Genomic DNA, 23,194 nt, shown 5'->3' with positions numbered 1-23,194 from the left:
TTGCATAGAATTTAAAATCTGTAGTCAACTTTATGAAAGCAAATGCCCTTCTCTTGCCTTTGACAGTAGTTACATCTTTAAAAATAAATCTCACATCCTGATTTACTGGCCTATTCTATTTCTCTGTATACTTTGTTACACTCATCACAGTTGTTACTCCTATAACACATTCCTACTCTCATTTTTGTTTTCCTAGAGCTTATAACAAACTGATTCAAAATTGTACTTGCCAACCATGTCAATTGGATGCACTGCTTAGAATTTATGTGCTTAACTAAGAGCATACCCTCTCCCTCCCTCCAGTCCTGTCTGTCTTCTGTGCACACATTGTACTCCCTATATTCGACTTCTTCATACCTTACATCTGAGTGACACCTTTTCTCCAATATTCCATGATATCTGCATTTGATGACCTGACCATTACTTCAAGTTCATCAAATTTATTTACTATGCTCCTACATAGAATACATGCAACAGCCCATGTATTTTCTTGTTCCATGAAGATCACCAGTAGGCCTTGAACTCCCCAACACTCTGCTTTCTGATCTGATGCATGTTCCAATAGAATCAGTTCAAGAATTGATTACTCCTCTGTTTGCAGCTGCTGTTAATCTGTTAGTGTATCCCCCCCCCCAAGCTATATGAATAACATAACTACTAATGATACTGTTCAGGTTGCTGACAAGCTAAATAAATATTTTGCACCTACAAAGAAGTTTTTAGGGATAGGAATCCCATAAGTACACCAAATTATAACTTGAAGATAAATGATTTTTTTGATAACTGACAAGGTGGGAAGATTGGCTAAGGTACTGAAGAGAAATTGTTGAAGTTAAACATAAAAGAAAGCACCTGTGGCAGATGGAATCTACCAATTATATTAAGAAAGGCATGAAAGGAGGTAAACAAACCCTTAGACATAATGATGAGAACATCCTTCGATTCAGGGGGAAGCCCCTATGGACTGGAAATATGCAAATGCATTCCCAATTGACAAAGGGGGAATCAAAAGGTGGCATGAGTAATTACAGACATGTTAGCTTAACATCTGTTCCAGGGAAAATAATGGAGTCACTGGTTAAAGAAGTAATGCAGAACCATCTAGGCAGGAATACAATTATACTGCAGTCACAGTATGACAACTGTCTTTTCCCAGTTTGAATTTATACCCCCACACATGTGCATAGTGGGGGGGCATAAATTTCCTCTTGGAAGAATCCCATCAGCACTGAGCTTCCTCAATCAAGGTGAACATCTCAATCAGATTTCCTCGCAAGTGCCTAGTCATCAGATGTTGCAATTTGCAGAACCAAAGGCTTTCTTGGTAAGAGCACCCCTTTGTTCTCCTCACCAATCTCGTTGCCCTTCTCTATACTCATTCCAGCAGCTCTACATCCTTAAAATGAGGCCTCCAGACCTGTATACAGTACTCGAGATGTGGCCTGACCATTGCCTTACACAATTGTATAATCACATCCCTATCTCTGCTAGCAAATTCCTGTATATCATTGACAAAACCCCATGAGATGCCACGGCAGCCTGTCTGTACTGCTCAGAGAACTTCGTATCTGATTGTACAATTACCTCCATGCCTTTTTCATTTTCCACTACTGTGAGTGTAGTATGACACAGTTCGTACATTACTCTGCAGTTATTGCTACTCATATGCAGTACTTTGCATTTTTCAATGTTAAACTTGCGTTGCCACCTCTCAGCCCATCTGCCTAACTTTTCTAGATCCTGTTGCAACCCTCCTGCCAACCTTTGTATCATCCTTAAACTCGCACATTATGCCTTCATCAATATCATTGATAAATATAGAAAACAACAATGAGCCCAACACCGAACCCTGGGGCACTCCACTAATAACATTAGCCCATGAACAGCAGTGTCCATTGAATACCATTCTGTCTTCTCCCACTCAACCATCCACTTAGCCATGGCAGCAACTACCTCTTTATGCCAACCTGCTCCAATTTGTATAGCAGTCTGTTTTTTTTTTTTTTTTTTTTTTTTTGTACAACAGCATCAAAAGCATTCCTGAATATATGATGTCAAAATTATTTTTTCATCCAGTTCCTTGGGCACTGCATCATAGTAACCTCTCAGATTGGTTAGACAAGACCACCCCCTTAACAAATCTATGCTGTAATTGCATGCCTGCCTGTCCAGATGGTCCTGCATTATTTCTTTAACCAGTAATTCCATTATTTTCCCTGGAACAGCAATTAAACTAACAGATCTGTAATTACTTGCATCACCCATTGATCCCCTTTATAAATACATAAGAAGTTTTTACTGTTTTCCTTTGCATCCTTCGTCAAAGGTTTTGTATAATCTGCAATCTCTTGCCTGTCCTCCTTTGTGACCTGATTACAGTCTTGTTTATATCTATCATAGGCTTCTGTGTTGCCTGATAATTTATATGCTCCCCTGCATTTTATTCTCTACCACAAGTCTCATTAGTTCATTCGACATCCATTTAGGCAATACCTTGAAGAGTATTTCTTAGTTGGTATGAAAAGCCTAGTAACTTCTATGATTAATTCCTTGAATTCTTCCCATTAAGAATTTGCCGATTGAAACATCATCACTTGGTTCCACTGTAGAATTAAAAACTGTCAGAGACCACTGTAGTCATCTTTACAAAAGCCCTTCCTTTTACCCTTGAGTAGTCATATCGTTGAGTAAATCCCATATCAATATACTGTGTTTACTGCCACCCCATGGGCGTTTTACCTGAAGATTCTTAATGCACAAAGAATCGCCACTGATAACCAGATCAAGAATACTGCTTCGTCATGTTCCTCTCTCACATGCTGCTGTAGAAAACAGTCATCCAATAAATCCACAAAGTCTTGCTGGTGTGTAAGTGAACAACCCACAAGTTTTAGTCAATATCTGGAAAGTTAGTCTTCCATTATAAGACATTCTGATTTACTGGCCCACTTGGTTACTCTGTACACTTATATGCTGTACTTGTCAGAGTCATTAGACATATAACACACTTACTTTTGCTTTCCCACTGCTTACGTCACACCAAATGTTTCAACATTGCACTGCCACCCAAGTCAACTGGATGCACTGCCTTAGATTTTATGTGCTTCTTAACTAAGAGCATAACCCCTTCCCCTCCTATCCAGTCTGTCCACACCATATTCCCCATATTCAAATTCAACATCATTTATGTCTGAGTGACACCATTTCTCTGCTCTCTCTCTCTACAATGTCTGCATTTGGTGACTTAACCAAAACTTCGAGTTCATCAAATTTATTTACAATGCTCCTGGCATTAGTATACATGCACATGTTCTTAGTTACCCTAACATGGCCTATGTATTTACTTGTCCAATTATCACTCACAGCAGTACTTGAAATCAAATCCCCAGCACCTTGCTTCCCAGGCTGCTGGTCATTCCAATCGAAGCAGTTCAAGAATTGCTTTCACCTATGCTTCTGGCTATTGTTAGTCCATTAGTCTTTGTATCTCCCCCCCCCCCCAAAGCTAGCAGTTTTCCAACCCACTTAATACCTTTATAGTATCAGCAAATATTCTTTCTCTGGTCTATTTAAGTGTATCCCATCCCTGTAGAAGCAGTCTCACCTGTCAACAAGCACAGACCACACTGAGAAAAATTCTACCTCATGAGCCTTGCAAAATCTCCCCAGGATCGAACTGATTGACAAGGCTCTCATTATATACTCCCCCTATTGTGTCTGGGCAGAATTGCAGACACTTTCAAATCTCCTACTCTTAATGTTATTAGTGCCAACATGTACAGCAGTATGGCTGTCATAAACTATATACAAAATTCAGCAAGTCAAGTGATTCTTAGTGAAATAATTAATATCTAGAACATCCCACATTTATAAATATAAGAATAAAGTTTCTTTTAATGATTATAAAGCGTTTATTAGTTATAAAGAGTTTTTTGTAATTATGAAAAAATCAGTACCAATTACAATATATCAATTAAAATGTACATACAAAGAAAAATCCTACTTGACCATAATTACTGTTAAAACGTGAGTTCTGATAGTGTTTTCTAGTGTAAGAAGAAGAATTTCTATAGCAGGATTAAGTACTGCTAATGTATACAATCATCTTAACATTTCATAAACTGGATATGGATAAAAGTAATATGTTGAAATAAAAACTCATACTTTTTACAACTCAGTATCTGGCACACATCGCCTACAATGATAGAGCATTGCAATTTAATTCATACAGGCACAGTACAGTTCAAATGCAATGAAAAAGGTGATGGGGGTGACTCTGAGGTACTCCAGTACTGGTTGAAAATTCAGAAATAAACACACACACACACACACACACACACACATACACGCACGCCATCATACATAACAAGCAACCGGAAAGGGAGCTTAGTCAGCTCATAAACAGACTGCTTTAAATACCAACTACATTGCCTTGTGTTTGGTTTAAAGGTTTTTTGAAAAATGCCTTTTAAATATCTAAAGAAACTTTCTCCCAGATTTTCTGTAGAATTTGTTCATAGGTAAGTATTGTAAACTAAAAGACCCTGTATAGATTAATACCAACAAAATCAACATTGTTGATAACTATATACCATCCAAGATAGGTTTTGTGTAACATTCCATTTGATCTCTCTCCCTCTCACAATAATTAGACTTGTTTATAGCATTAGCTTTCAGTGCATATGACAATCATATGAACTTTAAAGCTAATGCTATAGAGTTGTCTTTATTTTATTTCATATTTAATTATTTTATATTTTAATGCTCTTATATTAGATTGAATATAAATTTAACAAGAAACTTCATCTACTACAAGATAATCTAGACCAAGCACAAGCAAGTAATCAAAGTCTTCAAAAGTATGTGTATTTTCTGAAAAATTCTTATGCAAGTGTTTTTAATGAATCTTTTAAAAGAAATTTAGACTTACAAGAATAATTTTTATAGAGTGCTTAAGATTTTGTATACTGTACTACCTAAATAAATGTTATTTTACACCAGAAAAACTCTTGAGTGCTTTATTTGTTTATCTCTCTGATCTCTCTAAATGAAGTTTACTGTTTATATCTGTAAATTTAGTGTGTGTGGAAGAGGGTGGAGGCACTTCTCATAGATTGACAGCTTACAAAATCTGTATGAATTTGGCTGAGAAGGAGTTTTGGTCTTTTATTTAAGACTTAAGAGAAGTGAGTAAGCATACCACTGCTCTTGCTTTACCCTTTCAGTTTTATACACTACTGATCAAAAACTAAGGAACAAACACAGAATAAAATTTTAAATACAAATGAAAATAGAAACAAATATTCACATTTATGAGGGAAGAATATAAAATCTCTGGCTCCTCCACCAAAATCATGTCCACATTTATTATTATTATTTATTGTATTAGGCAGTCCCTGCTAACCCTGTGGCCCCTGCTGCAAGTGCACAAAATCATTCAAATAAAAGCCCATTAAAAAAAAAAAAAAAAAAATTCTGATCAGGAATATATTACCCAAATCATAAAGCCCAATAAAGTTCAAGGAGCTCCTCAAGCTGCTTATGAGAATCAACTAACCAGATAAAAACAGCCTGTTTTTGAAACTTCTTTGCATTTATCACTTACACTTGATTTAAAGTTAACCATAATTGTGAGAATATCATGAATACACCACTGGATAACTTTTTGAGGTGGAAAACAATACAAGAATGAAGGCAGGACAAAATCAAGTTGAATTGGCCAGCTGGTTGAAAGTGACAAGTAATATTGTGAGCAGACTGTGGAACTAGTTCCAAAACAAACTGTTTTCTAAAACCCTGCCAAAACTGTCATGTCACCTCATTGCAAGATAACCATTATCTGACATCAGGTCACAGAAACTGCACAGCATGGAAATGTATCAAAGCTTGTGACCAGGCATATCATCTATAAAAGGCTTCATGAGAGGGTATTCCCTTACCCCAGTTCATGAAGAGCCCATTTAAATTGGTGTGGAAAACATGTTGAGAGCAAGGGCTATGGGCTCTTCACTGATGAGTCAAGATTCAGTTTTCAATTGGATTCTGATGCACTTTCATCTCTAAAAAACAAGGAAACCATATTTCATCCTACTATAATTGCAGAAAAGTGTGTGGGGGGGATTGAAGCTGAAATCATTCTCAATGGCCATATGTGAGAAATTCTCATGACTAAAATATAGAAATCTAGATCCTTATGTTCACCCTTTTGCAACAGTGACTCTCTTGGCAATTGTAATTACATTTGCCAAGTAAATGTAATTTCACCCGGTGAGGAAAAAATATTGGCTCTGGAACTTAATTTTTAGGCTTCTTATATTGTGGTTCACCCTTTCGCAGCAGCAACTCTCTTGGCAAATGTAATTACATTTACAAATGCAATCTCACCTGGTGAGGAAAAAATATTGGCTCTGGAACTTAATTTTTAGGCTTCTTATATTGTAGACCAATTATAGTACTTATTATTGCAGTACATAAAATACACATACTCTAAACTCTGCTAATTCCTAATATTTGGATGCCTTCCATAGACAGCTAATAAGCAGCTAAATAAATATGAAAATCAGCTTAAATGTTTTTGTAATTTGGTGAAATTTAATACTAATGGATTTTAATTGGTAATGGTTCCCAAATTGTTTCCATTGCTTCTCCATGCTTATCAGTAGATAGCTACCGTGCTTCTCCATGGTAGCAGTCTGCTGATAAGTGATGAATCATCATATTAAACTTGAGGCAAGGTTAGTATACGTTAAATGCACAGAAACATTTAATTTAATTTTTTTTTTTTTTTTTATATTGAAAAGAAATACTGATTCAGCAGGCAGTTGGCCCATAAAAAAAAGATAAATTACTGAAATTAAACATTTTTGAATAAGCAGTTGAAATGTGCAAAGAATGAAATACCACATCAACATAACTAGAAATGTTCTCTAGAACCAGGGTTAAAACTAGAAATGTTCTCTAGAACCAGGTAAATATAGTAGAACTCCATTAATCCGGACTAGATTTTCTGTCGGGAAAAAAAATATATATTTCTGTTCACTGACATTTTGGAGGGGGTTTAAAATTTAAAACAGTAAAAAAGATGTGCGGAGTAACAATTTCCTATTTTTTAAGTTACGAAACTTAAAAAATAGGAATGAAGAGAAAATTCTGAAAATTTATTTATGTTTTTGATGTGATTGAAGATTTTATGGAAGGGGAAACACATTTCACCATAATAATGTAAAAACCCACAGAATTCCAGCTGTTGGTATTATCGCAAATTCAATAATATCATGTTTACTATCCGTTTGTAATGCACTAATAGAAAAGCCTAATAAACAGAGGACTGCTAATTGTTTTTATTGTTGTGACCTCCAGAAATCTGACCGGACCACTTGGTTATGGTCGGAGACAGTCGTAGGGTAATCTTGAGTGCTGGCCTATTCAGTTGACAGCTGCAGTTAGCATTGTCCATGCGTACACCTTACCTCAGTTCTTTAGTGTGTTTTTTTTTTTTTTTTTGACTTGTGTTTTTATTTATTTTATTTTTTGTAGTTTTGGGTTAACAGAAGATGGCAACAAAAGAAAGTGTTACTGTGTCGATGGAACAAAAACTGAACGCACTTTCACACTGATAAGGGGGAAAGTTTAAAAAAAGATCGCTCTTGATACAGGGGTGGAAAAACAAACTGTTTCCAATTGGAAAAAAAAATAGGAAAGCAATTGAAAACTTTTGTGTGTGCAAAAATGGTGGCCAAAGACAGCCTAGGAAATAAAGTTATCATTAAGCAGGCAAAAAATGAAAATTTGGACGAGGCCTTATACATTTGGTTTTGTCAAGAACGAGATCAAGGGGTTCCTCTTTCATGCCCAATCCTTCAATCAAGGGCTCTTAGCCTTAACGAAAAGTTGAAGGTGACCCATCTTTTACTGCAAGTTTGGGGTGGTTATCAAGGTGGAAGGAGCATCATGGAATCCAACAGCTCGGAATTACAAGTGAAAGTCTTTCTGGTGATTGTATTACAAGCAAAGAATTTAAAGTACAGTTTCTCAAGTTTATTAGTGAAGAAAATTTAGTTCCATCACAAATTTTTAATGCTGATGACTGGTTTATTTTTCAAAATGTTACCCAAAAAACACTTGCCTCAAAACTTGACTCTTCAGCTAAAGGACATAAATCGAGTAAGGAAACAATGAAATTGCTTTTGTGCAGTAACACATCTGGGAATTTAAAGTTACCACTGTTAGTCATAGAAAAATCTGCTAACCCCATGCTCTTAAAAATGTGAACTTAAATGCCCTCCCAGTTAAGTACATGTCACAAAAATCCTTGAATGGGCTAAGCTCTTTTTAAAGATTAGTTTTTCATCTCGTTTGTTCCCTTAGTTAAAAAATATTTAAGGGATCAAGGACTGGAAGAAAAAGTAGTTTAATTCACTGATAATGCTACAACCCACCCAGCAGAAGAACAACTGAGATCTGGCAACATCTTTGTAAAAATTTTTGCCACCCAACATTACTGCACTATTACAGCCTATGGATCAAGGAGTTAGAGGCTGTGAAGCGACGGTACAGAAAGTTGATAATCTCACTGTTAGAACAACAAGAGGTGCTTGAAGGAAAATCAAACTTTATGGACCTTCTTAAAAATGTCAACATAAAGACAGTCACTTATTTTTCTGCTGCAGCTTGGGACAAAACTGACAAGACTGCCCTTATCAAATGCTGGAAAAAACTTTGGCCTGATGTGCCAATGGAAAGATCTGAGGAGGAAACAGATATTTCTTCAGATCCTAATGATGATATTGATTTTGTTCAGTTATTTCAACATCTAGGGAGTTGTTCAGATGTAACAAATGAAGACATTGCCCCATGGATAATGTGTGATAATGATCTATGACATCAGATCCTCACTGAGGAAGACATTGTGCAAGCATGCTCATCATCATCATCGTTGCAAGCTAATGAAGACAACTCCGATGATGAAGTGTGTGAGGAAACAACTGGCACGAGTCACACTAAAGCAACCGGAATTCTGGAGAAGCTACTGATTTATTTCAAGAGACAGGATGACACATCAGCTGGTGAGCTTATGACCTTGAAGCTGTTGCGAGATCATGTGGCCCGAAAGCGAGTTTCAAAATTAAAGCAAAAAAACATTGAGGACTATTTCAAGTAAACTTCTTGAAAATAGTTATTTGTTTTGTGTTGTAATATTTTTATGTTTAATTTTGTGTAATATAATGTTCTACATTGAAAATTTATTGCTTTGTACAGTATTTTGTTTACTTACTATATTCTTTTACTTTTTATAATTTTTACTTTAAAATATTGTTTTATTAATTTAATATAAAAACCAATTTGGTTAAAATTTTTGTGATTTAGTAACTTTAAATAAAAACTGGTTGTTGTTATTTGGTTTTTAGGAGCATTAGCAACTGAAGCCATATTGCTCCAGGGATATGCGGTGGTCATTCCCTGACCTTTCCGCATCCTCCGTATTTGGTGGTCACAGGCTCGAACCCCGGTTTAATCAAGAGGCGTGTGCTATGCACTGCCGATCCTGCCCGCCTGGGTACTGAGGCGCCGATAATAAAAACTGGTACGTAAAAAGATAGCTTCCGGTTAATCTGGACCGAGTGTGGTCCCGTCAAGTCTGGATTAAAGGGATTTTACTGTATAGATGTTGGATACGCAATACAAAGCAAGAATGGAGGGTGTAGTTTATGCACTATAAATAGCCTGGATAGATTCAAATACTCAGCTCAGAAAAGGGAAGGTTATCATTCTTTTTTGATTGGCAAAGGCCAACTACTGAGAGTCCAGTTACACCTCATGATCTACACGGTCAGTATCTATCACTACACTACAGCAACCACACAGGCCATAACAAAGCAGCTGGACAGCAGCTTAAGATGTGACATTTTGCCCTTTTATATCCAAGACCAAAGATAGAGGTGAGAAATGCTGCAACATCAAGCTACTGCTACAGCTCTATTCATACCCTTAACTACCACAATTAAATCCTGCTGGAGACAGCACTTAAAAGGTAACTGCCACATTTGCTTATACAATAAAGTGAAGGAGACCATCACATATTAGTTTAATCAGCAGTCAACAGTTTATAATGAGAGTGTTTTGTCTGGTGACCAAAGGTACCAGTGTTCTCAACAGTGTGAGTGCTCACTTTTAACTAGATGTATCTCTGAACTGTTTATTCCAAAAGTCTGTTTCATATGGTTATTGCTTATATACCAGTTGTAATTCACAATATCTTACAAAAACAGCATAAACATTATTTCTTTAATCTTAACTGTCTAGCAGATGGGTGACAAAAGTGTGAAGTTTCTATTTTGAATAAGTCAGTTTTCTGTTTTAACATTTCAGCTGATTTATGGGTTGGAAAACTATCTGCTGTTGCTTCTGAAGTTAGCTTTATTTTGAAAACTAGCAGTTTTGTTACAGCATCTTCCTTCCATTTCTGTAGTGAAAAAATTTTTTTTCAAAGAGAAATATCTTTTCTTGGCTACATTGTAAGCTTCTAAATGTTTGATTTGAAAAATGAACCTCTGTAGTCATTTAGGTTATGAAATTCTTTTAAAAAATAACTGTTCCCATTGTGAATTATATATTACTCATTATTATATAATTTTGCAGTACTTAAAATATTATTGGGGGAAATTGGGGGATAATAGTGGGAAAATTAATGATGCGTTGGGAAAAACCCCTTCTAAATCTCCACAGTAATCAACTTCCGCAGCGGCATGCTTAATCAGCTGGAGAGTTAATTCTGGCAATGATGCTCGAAAGGTAAAACTTGCTGACGTTATGCCTGTCTCCTCTCTTTATAATTTTGTAATTTTTTCCTGTGCATTAGATAAAAAAAAAAAAAATTGAATAAATAATTCTATTTACATGTTTGTTAAACATTTTTTTTTGCTTCAATCAAATTCAGCACACATAGTTGCGAGTGCTGCATAAGCATTTAGGGAAATTCTGACTTACGTAGAGGTCCATGGAACACAACTCTTACGTAAGTCTGGCATTGCTGTATAGGGAGACAGTTGTTAATTGTATGATTTTCAAAGCCTAGCATCTGAGATTTATTAAGGTTCTAAGTGATTTCCCTTAGCTAATGGAATGGTTTCCCTGATCATGAATGACTCTGAATGATGGAAAAACAACTTCACATTAAGAGAGAAATAGTTTACCTAATTGACTCCATGCAACCATTGATGATGAGACCTCCTTGCTTGATTCAGTCATGCAGATAAAGAATCAGGGAGTTGAAACTCCCTGATTCTTTATCTACATTTGTGATATTTGGGAATATCACAAATATTCAGGGAATATTTGTGATATTCCCTGAATCAGGGAATATCACAAAGAATGAAATGCCAGTCAACATGCTCTCCCAGTTACAAAAAATTTCTTTTTCAAACGTCAAAATGTTCACTTTTTTTGATAGCAAGAGACTCATTCACAAGGAATTTCTTCCTTCAGCAAGTCAGTTAGGTTAGTACATTCTGTGCTGATTTTCAAGGCATTTCTGGAAAACTGTGGGATTATGGAGGCCCCCAAAATCAAATTATGCCAAGAGGATGAAAACCTGATAAAGGAATTGGTGGTGGTCAGTTCAAGTGTTTCCAACAGCTCTATAAGTGATCTGAAAAGCATGTAGCTGCTTAAGGTAATTCTTCCTGTATAACAACAGTGTTAGATTTTAATACAGTTTTATTATTATTAATTTTCAATTTGCATGTGACCTTATTACCATTATTCAAAACAAAGAGATTTGGTTGAAGGATGTAAGTTTATTATTTTTCCATTAGCAACAAGAAAATAAAAACAAGGAGCAAGGAGAATATATTTTGACTGTTGACAGTATGGGACTTGAAAGCTTCCAAAAAGTCAGTAGAAACTTCTGTAGGTAGCTAGTAAAACACTGGTTTAAAGGAACCTAGAGCTTATGGCACCTGAAATATATTTAAAACAGAAATAATTACAACTTCCTAGAATTTGTGCATTAATTTTATACTGTTAAGTTTACATTACAATTATATTCTACTTTTATTTAGCTTACTTAAGATTTTAGAGAAACATGGTCACAAAAATTTCAAAGGTCAGTATCATTAGATATTGACTGAATTTTTAAAGGAAAGTTTGCCATCATTATTGGGCAACTCATTGTGACGGAATGAGTCCAATGTATAAACTTCAGTTTTCTAAAAAAAAAACAACTATGTAGTAATGATGCAAGTGCACTAACTAATGTCATAATTTGAATTTTACACAGTTGAGGCTTTTTTCTTAAAATATTAGTCTAAGGATGCAACACCTCTTGGCATCTTTCAAATGGTGTAAATAAATCACTGGTGAGAAGCCAAATACCTTTGAAACAGTGATGTCTGAGTGGTATCACTTAACTGAAAAAAGTAAGTTTTCTCTAATGGGGAAGCATTACTTATTTGAAGTATAAGGAGGGGAAACTCATTGAGAAGGATTTCACAATATGAAATGTTACAATAATGATGCCAATGTACAAACTTTTTAAGTTTGTCTAAAAATTTCAACTATGCAGTAATGATGCAAATGTAATTTCAGGAAAGTATGTACTTACCACAGATGCCAATTTAAGCTGTAACCCCAGCATCAGATGAGGGAACTACCACCTCAATACCACAGATCTGTAATGAGCAAATATTAAGAATATTAAATAGACATGTTCCTCTTCATTAACAAGGAATATTATGTAATATCCCTTGCCAAGAAATACGATGGTGTGCCCAGTTAGCACAAAACATGCTAAAGTCCTTATTTGAATGTAAATAATGTGACATTTTTAGCAGATTATCTCAGTCTACAAATAAATAATCAGTTCAGGCAGGGTCGTTAACACCTGCTGTCATTAAGTAAACTGGTTTTAGGCACAAAACTATACCATGTGCGGGGGGGGGAGGGGACGCCCAGTTTTTACATTCAAAACAGCACATAGAGAAAGAAAAATATTGATAATAATTAATGGCAGGCACTCCTGCCCACCCACTTTAAAGAACTGAGCTTATTTGGTTGTACATCACAGCAAATATCAAATCTGTGCATACAATCACTTAATTTTTTTTTCTAGTGCCATAATTAGTATTTGAAAAAATATTAGAATAGAAAAAATGTTTTCTGCTATCCACCATAACTCATTTCCTCTTTAATCTCAATTGTTCTTTCCCACTGATTTGATTCTTTAGTATTAATATTAGTAGTGGCAAACGATACAAGAAAGCAAGCTTATAAAGTAATAGTTAGAAGGAAAAAAAAGTACACCTCCAAGAATTTGTCTAGCTCCTTGAATTTATTCAAGCAACCCACTTTCACGACAACAGATGGAAGTTTCTTCCAACAATCAACCACCCACTAGCTGAAGGCAAACTTCCACATATCTATCCTGCAACCATCCTTCCTCAATTTGAATTTACATCCCCATGTGTGTATTCTCAGCAAGAGGAAGAATGCCGTTAACATTTAGCTTACTCAATTCATTTAAGGCCTTAAACACATCAATAATCAGATCTCCCGAGAGGTGCCTATTGAAGCCTTTCTTGGTAAGAGCACCCGTTTTGTTCCCTTCATCAATCTGGTTGCCCTCCTCTGTATCTGTTCCAGCAGATTCTACATCACTTCCTAAAGTGAGGCCTCCAAACCTGTATACAGTACTCAAGGTGTAGCCGTAACCATCGCCATGTAAAGGGCATAATCACCTTAACTCTGCTAGCAAAGTTTCTGTATATCATTGACAAAAGCCCATGAGTTATCCTGGCAACCTGTCTGCAGTGCTCAGAGAACTTCATTTCACAATTACCCCCAGATCTTTTTCATTTTCCACTACCCTCAGTGTAGTATCATACAGCTTGATACATTAATCTGAGATTACTGTTACCCATATGCAGTAGTTCACCCTGATAATTGTCATTAACCACCCTGCCAACCTTTGTATCAGCTGCAAACTTGGACATTAAGCCCAATATACCTTCATCAATGTCATTAATAAATACTGAAAACAACAAAGGACCCGGCATGGAACTCTGGGGGACTCCACTAATAACAATCTTTCAATTCCTTGTGATGTGACTTTACTGAAGACTCATTTTTCATTCATCTACTGGGTGTACTGTAAATTTCAGCCATATGTTATTAATCTGATTAGATTGGAGGGTTTTTTTGTAGTTAGTGGCTGAATATAATGAGTAAAGATAAATGTGTGAAAAAAAATTCTGCTCCATGGAGGTTGTTTAGTGAGAAGTTACAAGTAAGTTCAATACATTACCCAGATGTATAATTAAACTATCTAAAATCACCTTCGCCCAATACCTTTGGCCTCTCATTCCTAGCACCTCCCTGCCACGCGAGTGCATAAAGGGTATGTATATATATATATATATTTTTTAAGGTCCTAGCCACTGAAATCTCAGGAAATTAGGTGGCAGGACCTGCCACCTTTCCTGGTCTGCCTCCATGGGGCGAAAGTGGAGCAGTGTTGGGCCCTCAGTAGGGGTCCAGCAGCTAAATGACCAGATGAACAATGGTACACGACACTACACATGGACAATATCCATACACTTTTGAATCTCTGGCATTTCCAGTAAACTGGCACACCCATCACAATGCAAGCAAGCAACACAGAGATGGGGGAACCCCCTGGTGCTGCTTGACACCAAACACACTTCACATCACCCAGAATAGTTCTAAAGCACCTGTTGCAGTGCCTTTTAGGAACATAACCCTAACAGTTGGTGAGATCCCACTATGTTACAATATGTATAAACCATACTGGAACACAGTCATGTCACATTAATTAGTAACTTTTCTAAAAAAAAAAAAAAAAATTTATATCAGTGAATCATGCTAGCTATGAGATATCATGCATTGTAAATTATAAATACTTAAAACCTAAAGATCTTGAAGTATAACTAAATTTCCACATTGATTATAATAAATTCATTACCTGAGAAATATGGAAATCCATGCAACCTTGATATAGCTGTACTTGAGAAACATTTTCAGCAGGGAATTTTTCAATCTAAAACAAAAAAAAAAAAAAATTTACTTTGTTTTTTATTAATAGAGGCATGTGTATGGGTGATATTACTTGCAAGTAATATCACTCATACACAATTTACAAATTTTTATATGTACTTAGTGGCTACTTCACACTTTTCAGGATAACGTTGAAATTCTCATATACTGTAGTATGTTTATCAGGTGGAGTGGATAACAGTACATCAGGTCTCCTGTAAATGTAAACAAATGAAAGCACATAACGATGGGTGCTTTAAATTTAAGAGCACCCATCTCTTAAATAAGAATATCCATCTAAAAGGTGCTGTGCATTCTAGCCTTTCCTCTAGCCAAATAACAGCATTTATTCTGAATGATGAATCAATACCTGAACCATAGCATGCCATGCTTTTGCAGACCACATTGAGAGAGGTTAAAACCATGCTGCTTAAAATAAGCACTTGAAACGCTGAATTGTATAGTGGAGAGTTACTCCACTGACATCCTCTTGTTGGCCTGGACCATCGAATTTCAATGATACAGTTCTGAACTATTTTAGTATGGTTCCACAATCATTTTGTAAAAGAAGCAAGACCATTCAAAAAGAAAAATTAAATGCAAATGAAAACAAGAGGCCTTTTTATTTGTTAGATAAAGCCTTGCAATTTTTCTACTAAAATTTTATCACATAACAATGCCAGTATCAAGCACATTTTCTTGCTTCCTTATATCACATCTGTGAATCAGCTGAAAATGTTTTTATCAAAAGAAATAACGAAAAGTGGATTTGACAATTCTGGTAGTAAGCAGGACACAAGAGGAACAAAAACAGTGACCAATATAAAAAAAAGTGCTGTTTGCAACTGGGATGCAAGTTGAAATAAAGTAATGCGGAATACAATATGCCAAAAATGAAAACAAATAAGCTATTAAATGATGTTCTTATAGATTTAGACAAAACCAAAGATGAAGGTGTTAGTGTACTGCACAACAGTAGCAAAAAAAAAATTAATTTGTGGAACATAAGATGTGGGTGTCATGTGATAATGGAAGAAGAAATAACAACAGCACTGCAAGTGGGAAAGACCAGGTGAAATAAGAAATGAACATAAAGTACAGGGGTAAAAATGAAATTACACAAAATGGACTAGAGCACCCTGGAACACCATTCCAGTTCATCATATTAGTAATATTTAATTATTAAAAATAAGATAGCACACTAACAAGCACTCCTTTTCATAAAATTTTACATTTCAATTCCTGGAACAACATTAGAAAGGGCAATACTGCAGGAGTGCTACTCTACAGAAAATTTCAGATTTCTTCAAAAAAGGTCAGTATGATTGGGGAGGATCATCTGCATATGACTGAATTTGTACTTATTAATGCTTAACACATTAATTAAAATTTATTTAAAAAATGTATTATTTGGATTAAATTCCTTTTCATATATAAAGATTTTCTTAAAGTTTCATTTTCTTTTCATCATATTTGTGTCCTAATGCCATCTTTAACATACGAAGGACATGCCTTATCTTTGCATGCTCTTCAACCCACTACCACCATTGCTGAATTGCCTTGTTCTCCCCATTCAGGAACTCCACTGTTTCACTTACACATCAATGTCATCATCCACTTTCGCATATTTACTTAGGTCCTGACACCATTATATCACAGGAGTGGGACAAAATTTGGAGCATTAATTTTAGAGCAGCTCTTATTTTGCCGCAAATAAATTTGATTTCATAAACAATAACTTGAAAATATATATATATTGTTACATTCTATAATTTCGACTAGTCCCCTCCCGATTAGCCTGGATATTAATGTACTTTGTAATATAACTTCTGGAAAGTTCCATATATACCTAAGTGATTATACTATTAGTTAAGAAACACATAAAATCCAAGGAAGTACAGCCAGTTGACATGGGTGGACAGAGCAACGTAGTCAGTTTGGCATGACATAACCATGGGAAAAGAAAAATTGAGAGTAAGAGTGTGTTATAGGCCCAATGACTCTGATGAGTATAATAAACAACAACTGTACAGAGAAATAGAGTGGGCCAGTAAATCAGATTGCCTTATAATGGGGGATTTTAATTTCCAAGATATTGACTGCAATTTGTGGGTTGGTCACTCACACACTAGCAAGACTTTTGTGGATCTATTGGATGATTGTTTTCTAAAGCAACATGTTCAGGAGGCAACTAGAGGGAATAATACTGTTGATCTGATTATCAGTAGTGATTCTTCATGCATTTTTTGTGAAAAAGATGGAGAAAGGCTGTTCCAATGGTGAGTCAGAAAGACTCAGTTTTATTCCATAATTCCAGCTATGTATTGGTTTCTCAGACTTCATGGACCTCAGAAGCTGCACAAGGGGGAAAAAAAAAAAATCCATACTATGTTTGCAATGCTCACAGATGATTTATCCCTTTCAAAGCAATTAAATCATAGTCTTACCTATGTCTGTTGCATTTCACGCTATACAATAGAACCAAACGAGGATATTTCAACAGTTGGTCTCTATCAGAGACCACTTCTCAACTGATGAGAAGCTAGTATGCTTCAAAAACTCTCCTGGTAATGTGTCATTTTTCTTCTAAATTTTTAGCAGAATCATTTTTAGGTGATGCTGCACAATTTAACATGATTGCTACTTGAACGCATATATGCATCTTCGGATGTTCATCCAGTTAAAGGGAAAAACAACCCTACTTTTCGAACTTTTTTCCTTATAATTTGAGAGAAAATAACCAAAGGATTCTTCTGCTCCTATGCTTATCTTTGGTGACACTCCGATTTCTAGGCAAAATGATATATCTCTTTTGGGGATTGTTTGTTGTTTGGTTTTTAGCAACATTAGCAACTAAGGCCATATTGTTCCGGGGATATGCAGTGGTCATTCCCTGACCTTTCCACATCCTCTGTATTTGGTGGTCACATGCTCAAACCCCAGTCTAATCAAGAAGTGTGTGCTACGCACTGATGCTCCTGCCCACCTGGCTACAGATGCTCCTCTTTTGGAAATTACCCTGACTTCTAATCTCTCTTGGCACAAGCAGATTACAAATATTGCTTCCTCTTTATCTAAAAAACTTGGTTTTCTCTTTCGCTCTCAGCGTTATTTTTCTTCCAAACAGCTGTTCAACCTGTACAAATCACAAATCCGCCCTACAGTGGAATATTGTTCCCACAACTGGGGTGGTGCCCCCAAAACCTCTCTCAGGCTTCTAGATTCCATTCAGAAGAGGGCAGTTAGGTTAATTAATGACTCCTCTATAACAGAGTCTCTCCACTCACTGTCTCATAGACGTACTGTTTCTGCTGCATGCCTTTTCTACAGATACTTCCATGGGCACTGTTCTTCTGAATTGGCTTCTATAATTCCTGCTCTCTCTTTCAAAACAGCCCAAACATGTGCTGCCACCAGCCAACATCCATTTACTGTCCAACTTCAAACTCACAGAACCAACTTTTTATCTTCCTTGTTTATTCATTCAGCTGCCATTTTCTGGAACACCCTTCTTTCATACGTATTTCCTGAAACTTACGGTCTACATAAGCTCAAGTCTAATGTCAACAAATATCTTCTTTTGTCTTCTCAACCTCTCAACCCAAGCACGTTACTAAGTACTATAAGTTCTAATACCTCATGTTTATGGTTTTCATAAAAAAAAAAAAAAAAACAGATATTTTTGTCAAACAACCTGCATAGAGGGCTGATTAATTCAGCCATAATGAGAAGAAAGCCAAAAATATTTCTGCCCTTTCCAATACAAATTTACAAATTGTTGACTCACTCCTGTGGTTTTCTATCTTGGATTGAAACTGTGGTCAGAAAAGCTGAAAGCAAAAAGTGTTAAACAGACATTAGTAATTTGGCAGAGCTGTGAACAGAGCATTTGTCTATGTTAGACGTAAGCCTCAAGCCTAAACAGGCAGCACTTTGTCTTCAACGGGAGAATAAAGATCCCCATTAAAATGAAATGCAATGAAGATTGCTTTCTTTCTTAATCTAGTAAAAGTTTTTCTTTACTATAGATTATTTAATTGTGTGTTAATAAATACTTTAAATAAGGAAACGATTTCTACTTCAAGAAAGAGCGCTAATTCAGAGCAGTCACTTGATCACAGAATTGCTTGGCACCTGGGGCCGATGATCGCAGAGAACAGCAAGTTATCATAGTAGGACCTTCATCAAATGCTGCTGCTGACTGCCCCATCACCTAGGCAATCCCTTCCACCCTGGCATGCTCGTGTTCCCACCTGGAATTTCTCTTTTAGCAACTGGGGTTAGGATAATACTCTATGTGATGACTACCTGCAGTTCTTTTCAGCCCACCGATTTGAACATGCTGACTTCTTGCCAGTCTTCACAGAAGGTTCAAAAATCAGAGGTGTCTGTTGTATCTGCAGCTGTCTTCCCAGATGCTACCATATCTGAGCAGATCCCTGCCGAATGCAGCATATTTACTGCAGACCCACATGCAACTGAACTAGCCTTGGATCACATACAAATACACCACCACCAAAAATGCTTTATATATACCGATTCTCTTAGTTCACAACAGGCTTTGTTATCAATGAGGTGCAATCCTTATCCAATCTTGTCCTGAGTACAGCAGAGAATACAATCCCTTTCTGAATTGGAATTTGATATTTGCTTCTGCTGGATCCCCAGCGACCCCAGGGGCTCACATTTGGTGAGTATGGGTTTGGCAAACTCAGGGTCCTGAGTTGGATATCATCATTCTTCTCTTTCTTGCTTTCTTGGTGATTCTCTTCTACTTCTGACTCTTTCTCTCAGGGTAACACGGGAATTTTTTTTTTTTTTTTTTTGGCTGGTGCAGCATAAGCCTCAGGCTTCCTTGCACCTTAGGCTAATAATAAAGCATATAAATTTTGTTTGATTGTACACCATACAATGTAGCCAGTCTGGCTACTGCTGAATGGTGCCTACATTTAATTATACATGTTCAACCCACAGATGGGGGTTACAAATCAGTTATTTCCTTTCTGAAAATTTTCAGTGCCCTTAAAGCTTAATTCACTAACCTAACAATTCATAAGCTTTATCATTGTTCTCCACCTAGCTTTTAAATTTAACTTGCTAAACCAAACTTTTTTAAAAATATTTTGTTTAGCAAGACCTCAGGACATGGAAAAAAAAAAAAAATTATGCATAATCAGGGATAGTTTTAGATTTCCACTGCTATCTTAAGGAATAATTTAAACAACCTTCTCTATTATTATTATTATTTTCTTAATTATACTCAGATTTTTTTTCTCTATTCTTCACCTAACTATATATGAAATTTCACTAGCAATTAAACAAAATATTAATATCAATAGTACACATTAACATGATATACAAAACATGCTTACAGCTTCATGTTGGCATTCTTCATGTTGCTTCAGGACAGCACTCTCAACCTGAAAGAGAACAATCATGCATTTACATCAATTATATAAAAGAGTTATTTTATATATATATATATATACACTTAGTTACAACTTGATAATGGAGTAGAAAGTCAAAGAAAAATTAGAAAAAAAATGTACATATTAATTTTTTTTTTTTTTTTTTTTTTTTTTTTTATGTAAACCCCAAACACGAGAGGTGTTAGAACCTATAGTACTGTGCTTGGGTTGGAGGTTGAGAAGATGAAAGAAGATATTTGTTGACATTGGACTTCTGTAGACTGTAATTTTCAGGAAATACATATGAAGGAATGTTGTTCCAGAAAACGGCAGTTGAATGAATAAACAAGGAAGATGAAAAATTGGTTCTGTGAGTTTGAAGTTGGACAGTAAATTGATGTTGGCTAGTGGCGGCACGTGTTCGGACTGTTTTGAAAGAGAGAGCAGGAATTATAGAAGCCAATTCAGAAAAACAGTGCCCATGGAAGTATCTGTAGAAGAGGCATGCAGCAGAAACAGTATGTCTATGAGACAGCCAGTGCAGAGACTCTGTTAGAGATGAGTCATTAATTAACCTAACTGCCCTCTTCTGAATGGAATCAAGAAGCCTGAGAGAGGTTTTGGGGGCACCGCCCCAGATGTGGAAACAATATTCCATGGCAGGGCAGATTTGCAATTTATACAGATTGAGCAGTTGTTTAGAAGAAAAGTAACGCCAAGAGCGAAAGAGAAAACCAAGTTTTTTAGATGCAGAAGAAGCAATATTTGTAATGTGATTAGAAATTAGAAGTCAGGGTAATCCCCAAAAGAGATATATCATTTTGCCTAGAAATCGGAGTGTCACTAAAGATAAGCATAGGAGTAGAAGAATCCTTTTTGCGAGATATAAGACAAGACTGAGTTTTAGAAGGGTTGAAATCAAATAATTAATACCTACATGTATATAATACCATTCTTAGGGTAGTTTTTAAATGTACATACACATAAATTTAAAAATGCACCCTTTTTTGCTAAGGGTGTATTTTTTATTTATTATTACAAAAGTAAATTTTGTCACCCTTAAGGCTTACTATACAGCTGTGGGCTGCAAAATATAAAGGAATTGACTCCTGCATCAGCTGATGATACAAAGAGAGAGAAAGAGAGCTAACAATTTAATAAGTTGTGACTTATTAAATTGTTATCCCTAGAGCCTTTGTTATCAGTGATTTTGGCACAGTATTTTATCTCATAAATTGTGTAGTGCATCATAGTGGCAATCGCAGTGAATAAGTAGCTTGAAGATTCTAATTCCATAGGTTGATATATCTTTTTCTGCCTTTAGCAAAGGTATCAGAAAGGCAGTAGAATTATTTAGAAATGTAATATACACACATAATACAATCAGGTAATGACATGCGTTGTTATACTCTTACTTCTTTAGTTTGTGAGATAATTTTAATTTTCAATTACATTTACACAAGAATTGTGCCTCAAACAAGAGCAGCAAAGCAAAAAGGTCAAAGTTGCAGGAATGCTTTGGATTGCAAGAGAACTGTCTCTTGTGAATCTTAGCTACACTCACTGTGCTACTTGGGACTTTTTTCAAAGTAATCTGTAGTGGCACGTGATACAGTTGGGGGAGAGGGGGTTTGTTTATGTGCTTTTGTTGTAGAGAGTGTGATGATCTTGGGTACCAAGTCAGCATTCTGATGGGCTTATGTAAAGGCTTAAGGAACAGGGGTTGGATGCCCTCAAATAAATTAAAATGAGGGACCCTTTACACAATCAAATGCCCAGCACAATGCTGAGGATTACACTTAAGCAATCCTAATGAGATCCTCCAATGGCAGAGTGAACTGGTCCCGCAAGAGGAAACTTTTGTCAGTGACAAAATTGTTACTGACAAAAGTTTCAAATGGATTTCAGGAAAACAGGAAATATTACTTGTAAAAAGGATAGATGCAACAAGCCCAGGGTATATCTGACTGCAGAAAAAAAATTTACAATGTACAGCAGCTATCACTATTTAAGGGCACAAAAGAAGATATTGTATGCATTAGTAATAATGATATTAAGAGTAGAAAATCTGAGAATTTAGCAAGTACACAGCAACATGGAGAAAATGTGAGGTAGAATTGAAAGTGTCAGCCCAGACACACCAGGAGGAAGTATAAGATGACAGCCTTGTCAACCAATTTGGCTCTGGGAGACTGTACAAGTCTCGTGGGTTAGAACTTTTCTCAGTGTGATTTGTGCTTTTTAACAGGAGATACTGTTTTTACAAGAATGGGATACACTTAAATACAAGGGGTGCAAAAGTAGATACTTTTTCACCCCTGAGGTGAAATTGATACTTGCACTGCTTCTATTGGAATGAGCAGCAGCCTAGAAAACAAGATGCGGAGTATTTAAGAGACTGCTGGGAGTTATTTCGGTACAAGTAAACACATGGGTTGTGTTAGGATAGCTAAGAATAGAAACAGGTGCATACGTATCACCAATGCTAGGAGTTTGGTAAAAGAATATGAGGTGTTGGTCAAAACATCAAAGGCAGATATTGTTGGGATATCAGAGACGTGGTTTCACACAGACATAAGGAATGCAGAACTGGAATTTGGAGAGTACGATGTGTACAGAAAGGGAAGAGGAGGTTATGCCATTAGTTAAGAAACATAATCAAAGGAAGTGCAGCCAGTCGGCATCGCTGGACAGTGCAGTGTTGAATCAGTTTGGTGCAACATAAGCACTGGTAGATC

General features: G+C 36.1%; 2 protein-coding genes across 2 annotated transcripts in view; one reads left to right on the top strand and one right to left on the bottom strand.

The window, feature by feature from the left end:
* Positions 1–8,881, top strand: part of LOC150089562 (uncharacterized) — a 206,655-nt gene extending 197,774 nt beyond the window's left edge. The window contains exons 19-20 of the mRNA XM_090390032.1: positions 4,777–4,859; positions 8,515–8,881. Coding sequence (XP_090246158.1) covers positions 4,777–4,859; positions 8,515–8,881 — 450 coding nt within the window. The remainder of the gene's footprint in view (positions 1–4,776; positions 4,860–8,514) is intronic.
* Positions 8,882–11,775: 2,894 nt separating this feature from the next.
* Positions 11,776–23,194, bottom strand: part of LOC150089561 (uncharacterized) — a 90,045-nt gene continuing 78,626 nt past the window's right edge. Inside the window, exons 6-9 of the mRNA XM_090389537.1 lie at positions 20,421–20,468; positions 14,978–15,052; positions 12,602–12,668; positions 11,776–11,957 (exon numbers count right to left, since the gene is read on the bottom strand). Of these exons, the coding sequence (XP_090245663.1) occupies positions 12,615–12,668; positions 14,978–15,052; positions 20,421–20,468 (177 nt within the window). The 3' untranslated portion in view covers positions 11,776–11,957; positions 12,602–12,614. The remainder of the gene's footprint in view (positions 11,958–12,601; positions 12,669–14,977; positions 15,053–20,420; positions 20,469–23,194) is intronic.

This window comes from Mastigoproctus giganteus, chromosome 2 (genome assembly GCF_048544385.1).
Source record: "Mastigoproctus giganteus isolate SK-2022 chromosome 2, ASM4854438v1, whole genome shotgun sequence".
NCBI classification, from domain to species: domain Eukaryota; kingdom Metazoa; phylum Arthropoda; class Arachnida; order Uropygi; family Thelyphonidae; genus Mastigoproctus; species Mastigoproctus giganteus.
Note: the sequence above shows the minus strand (reverse complement) of the source record. Positions and strands in the feature narration are given on the sequence as shown.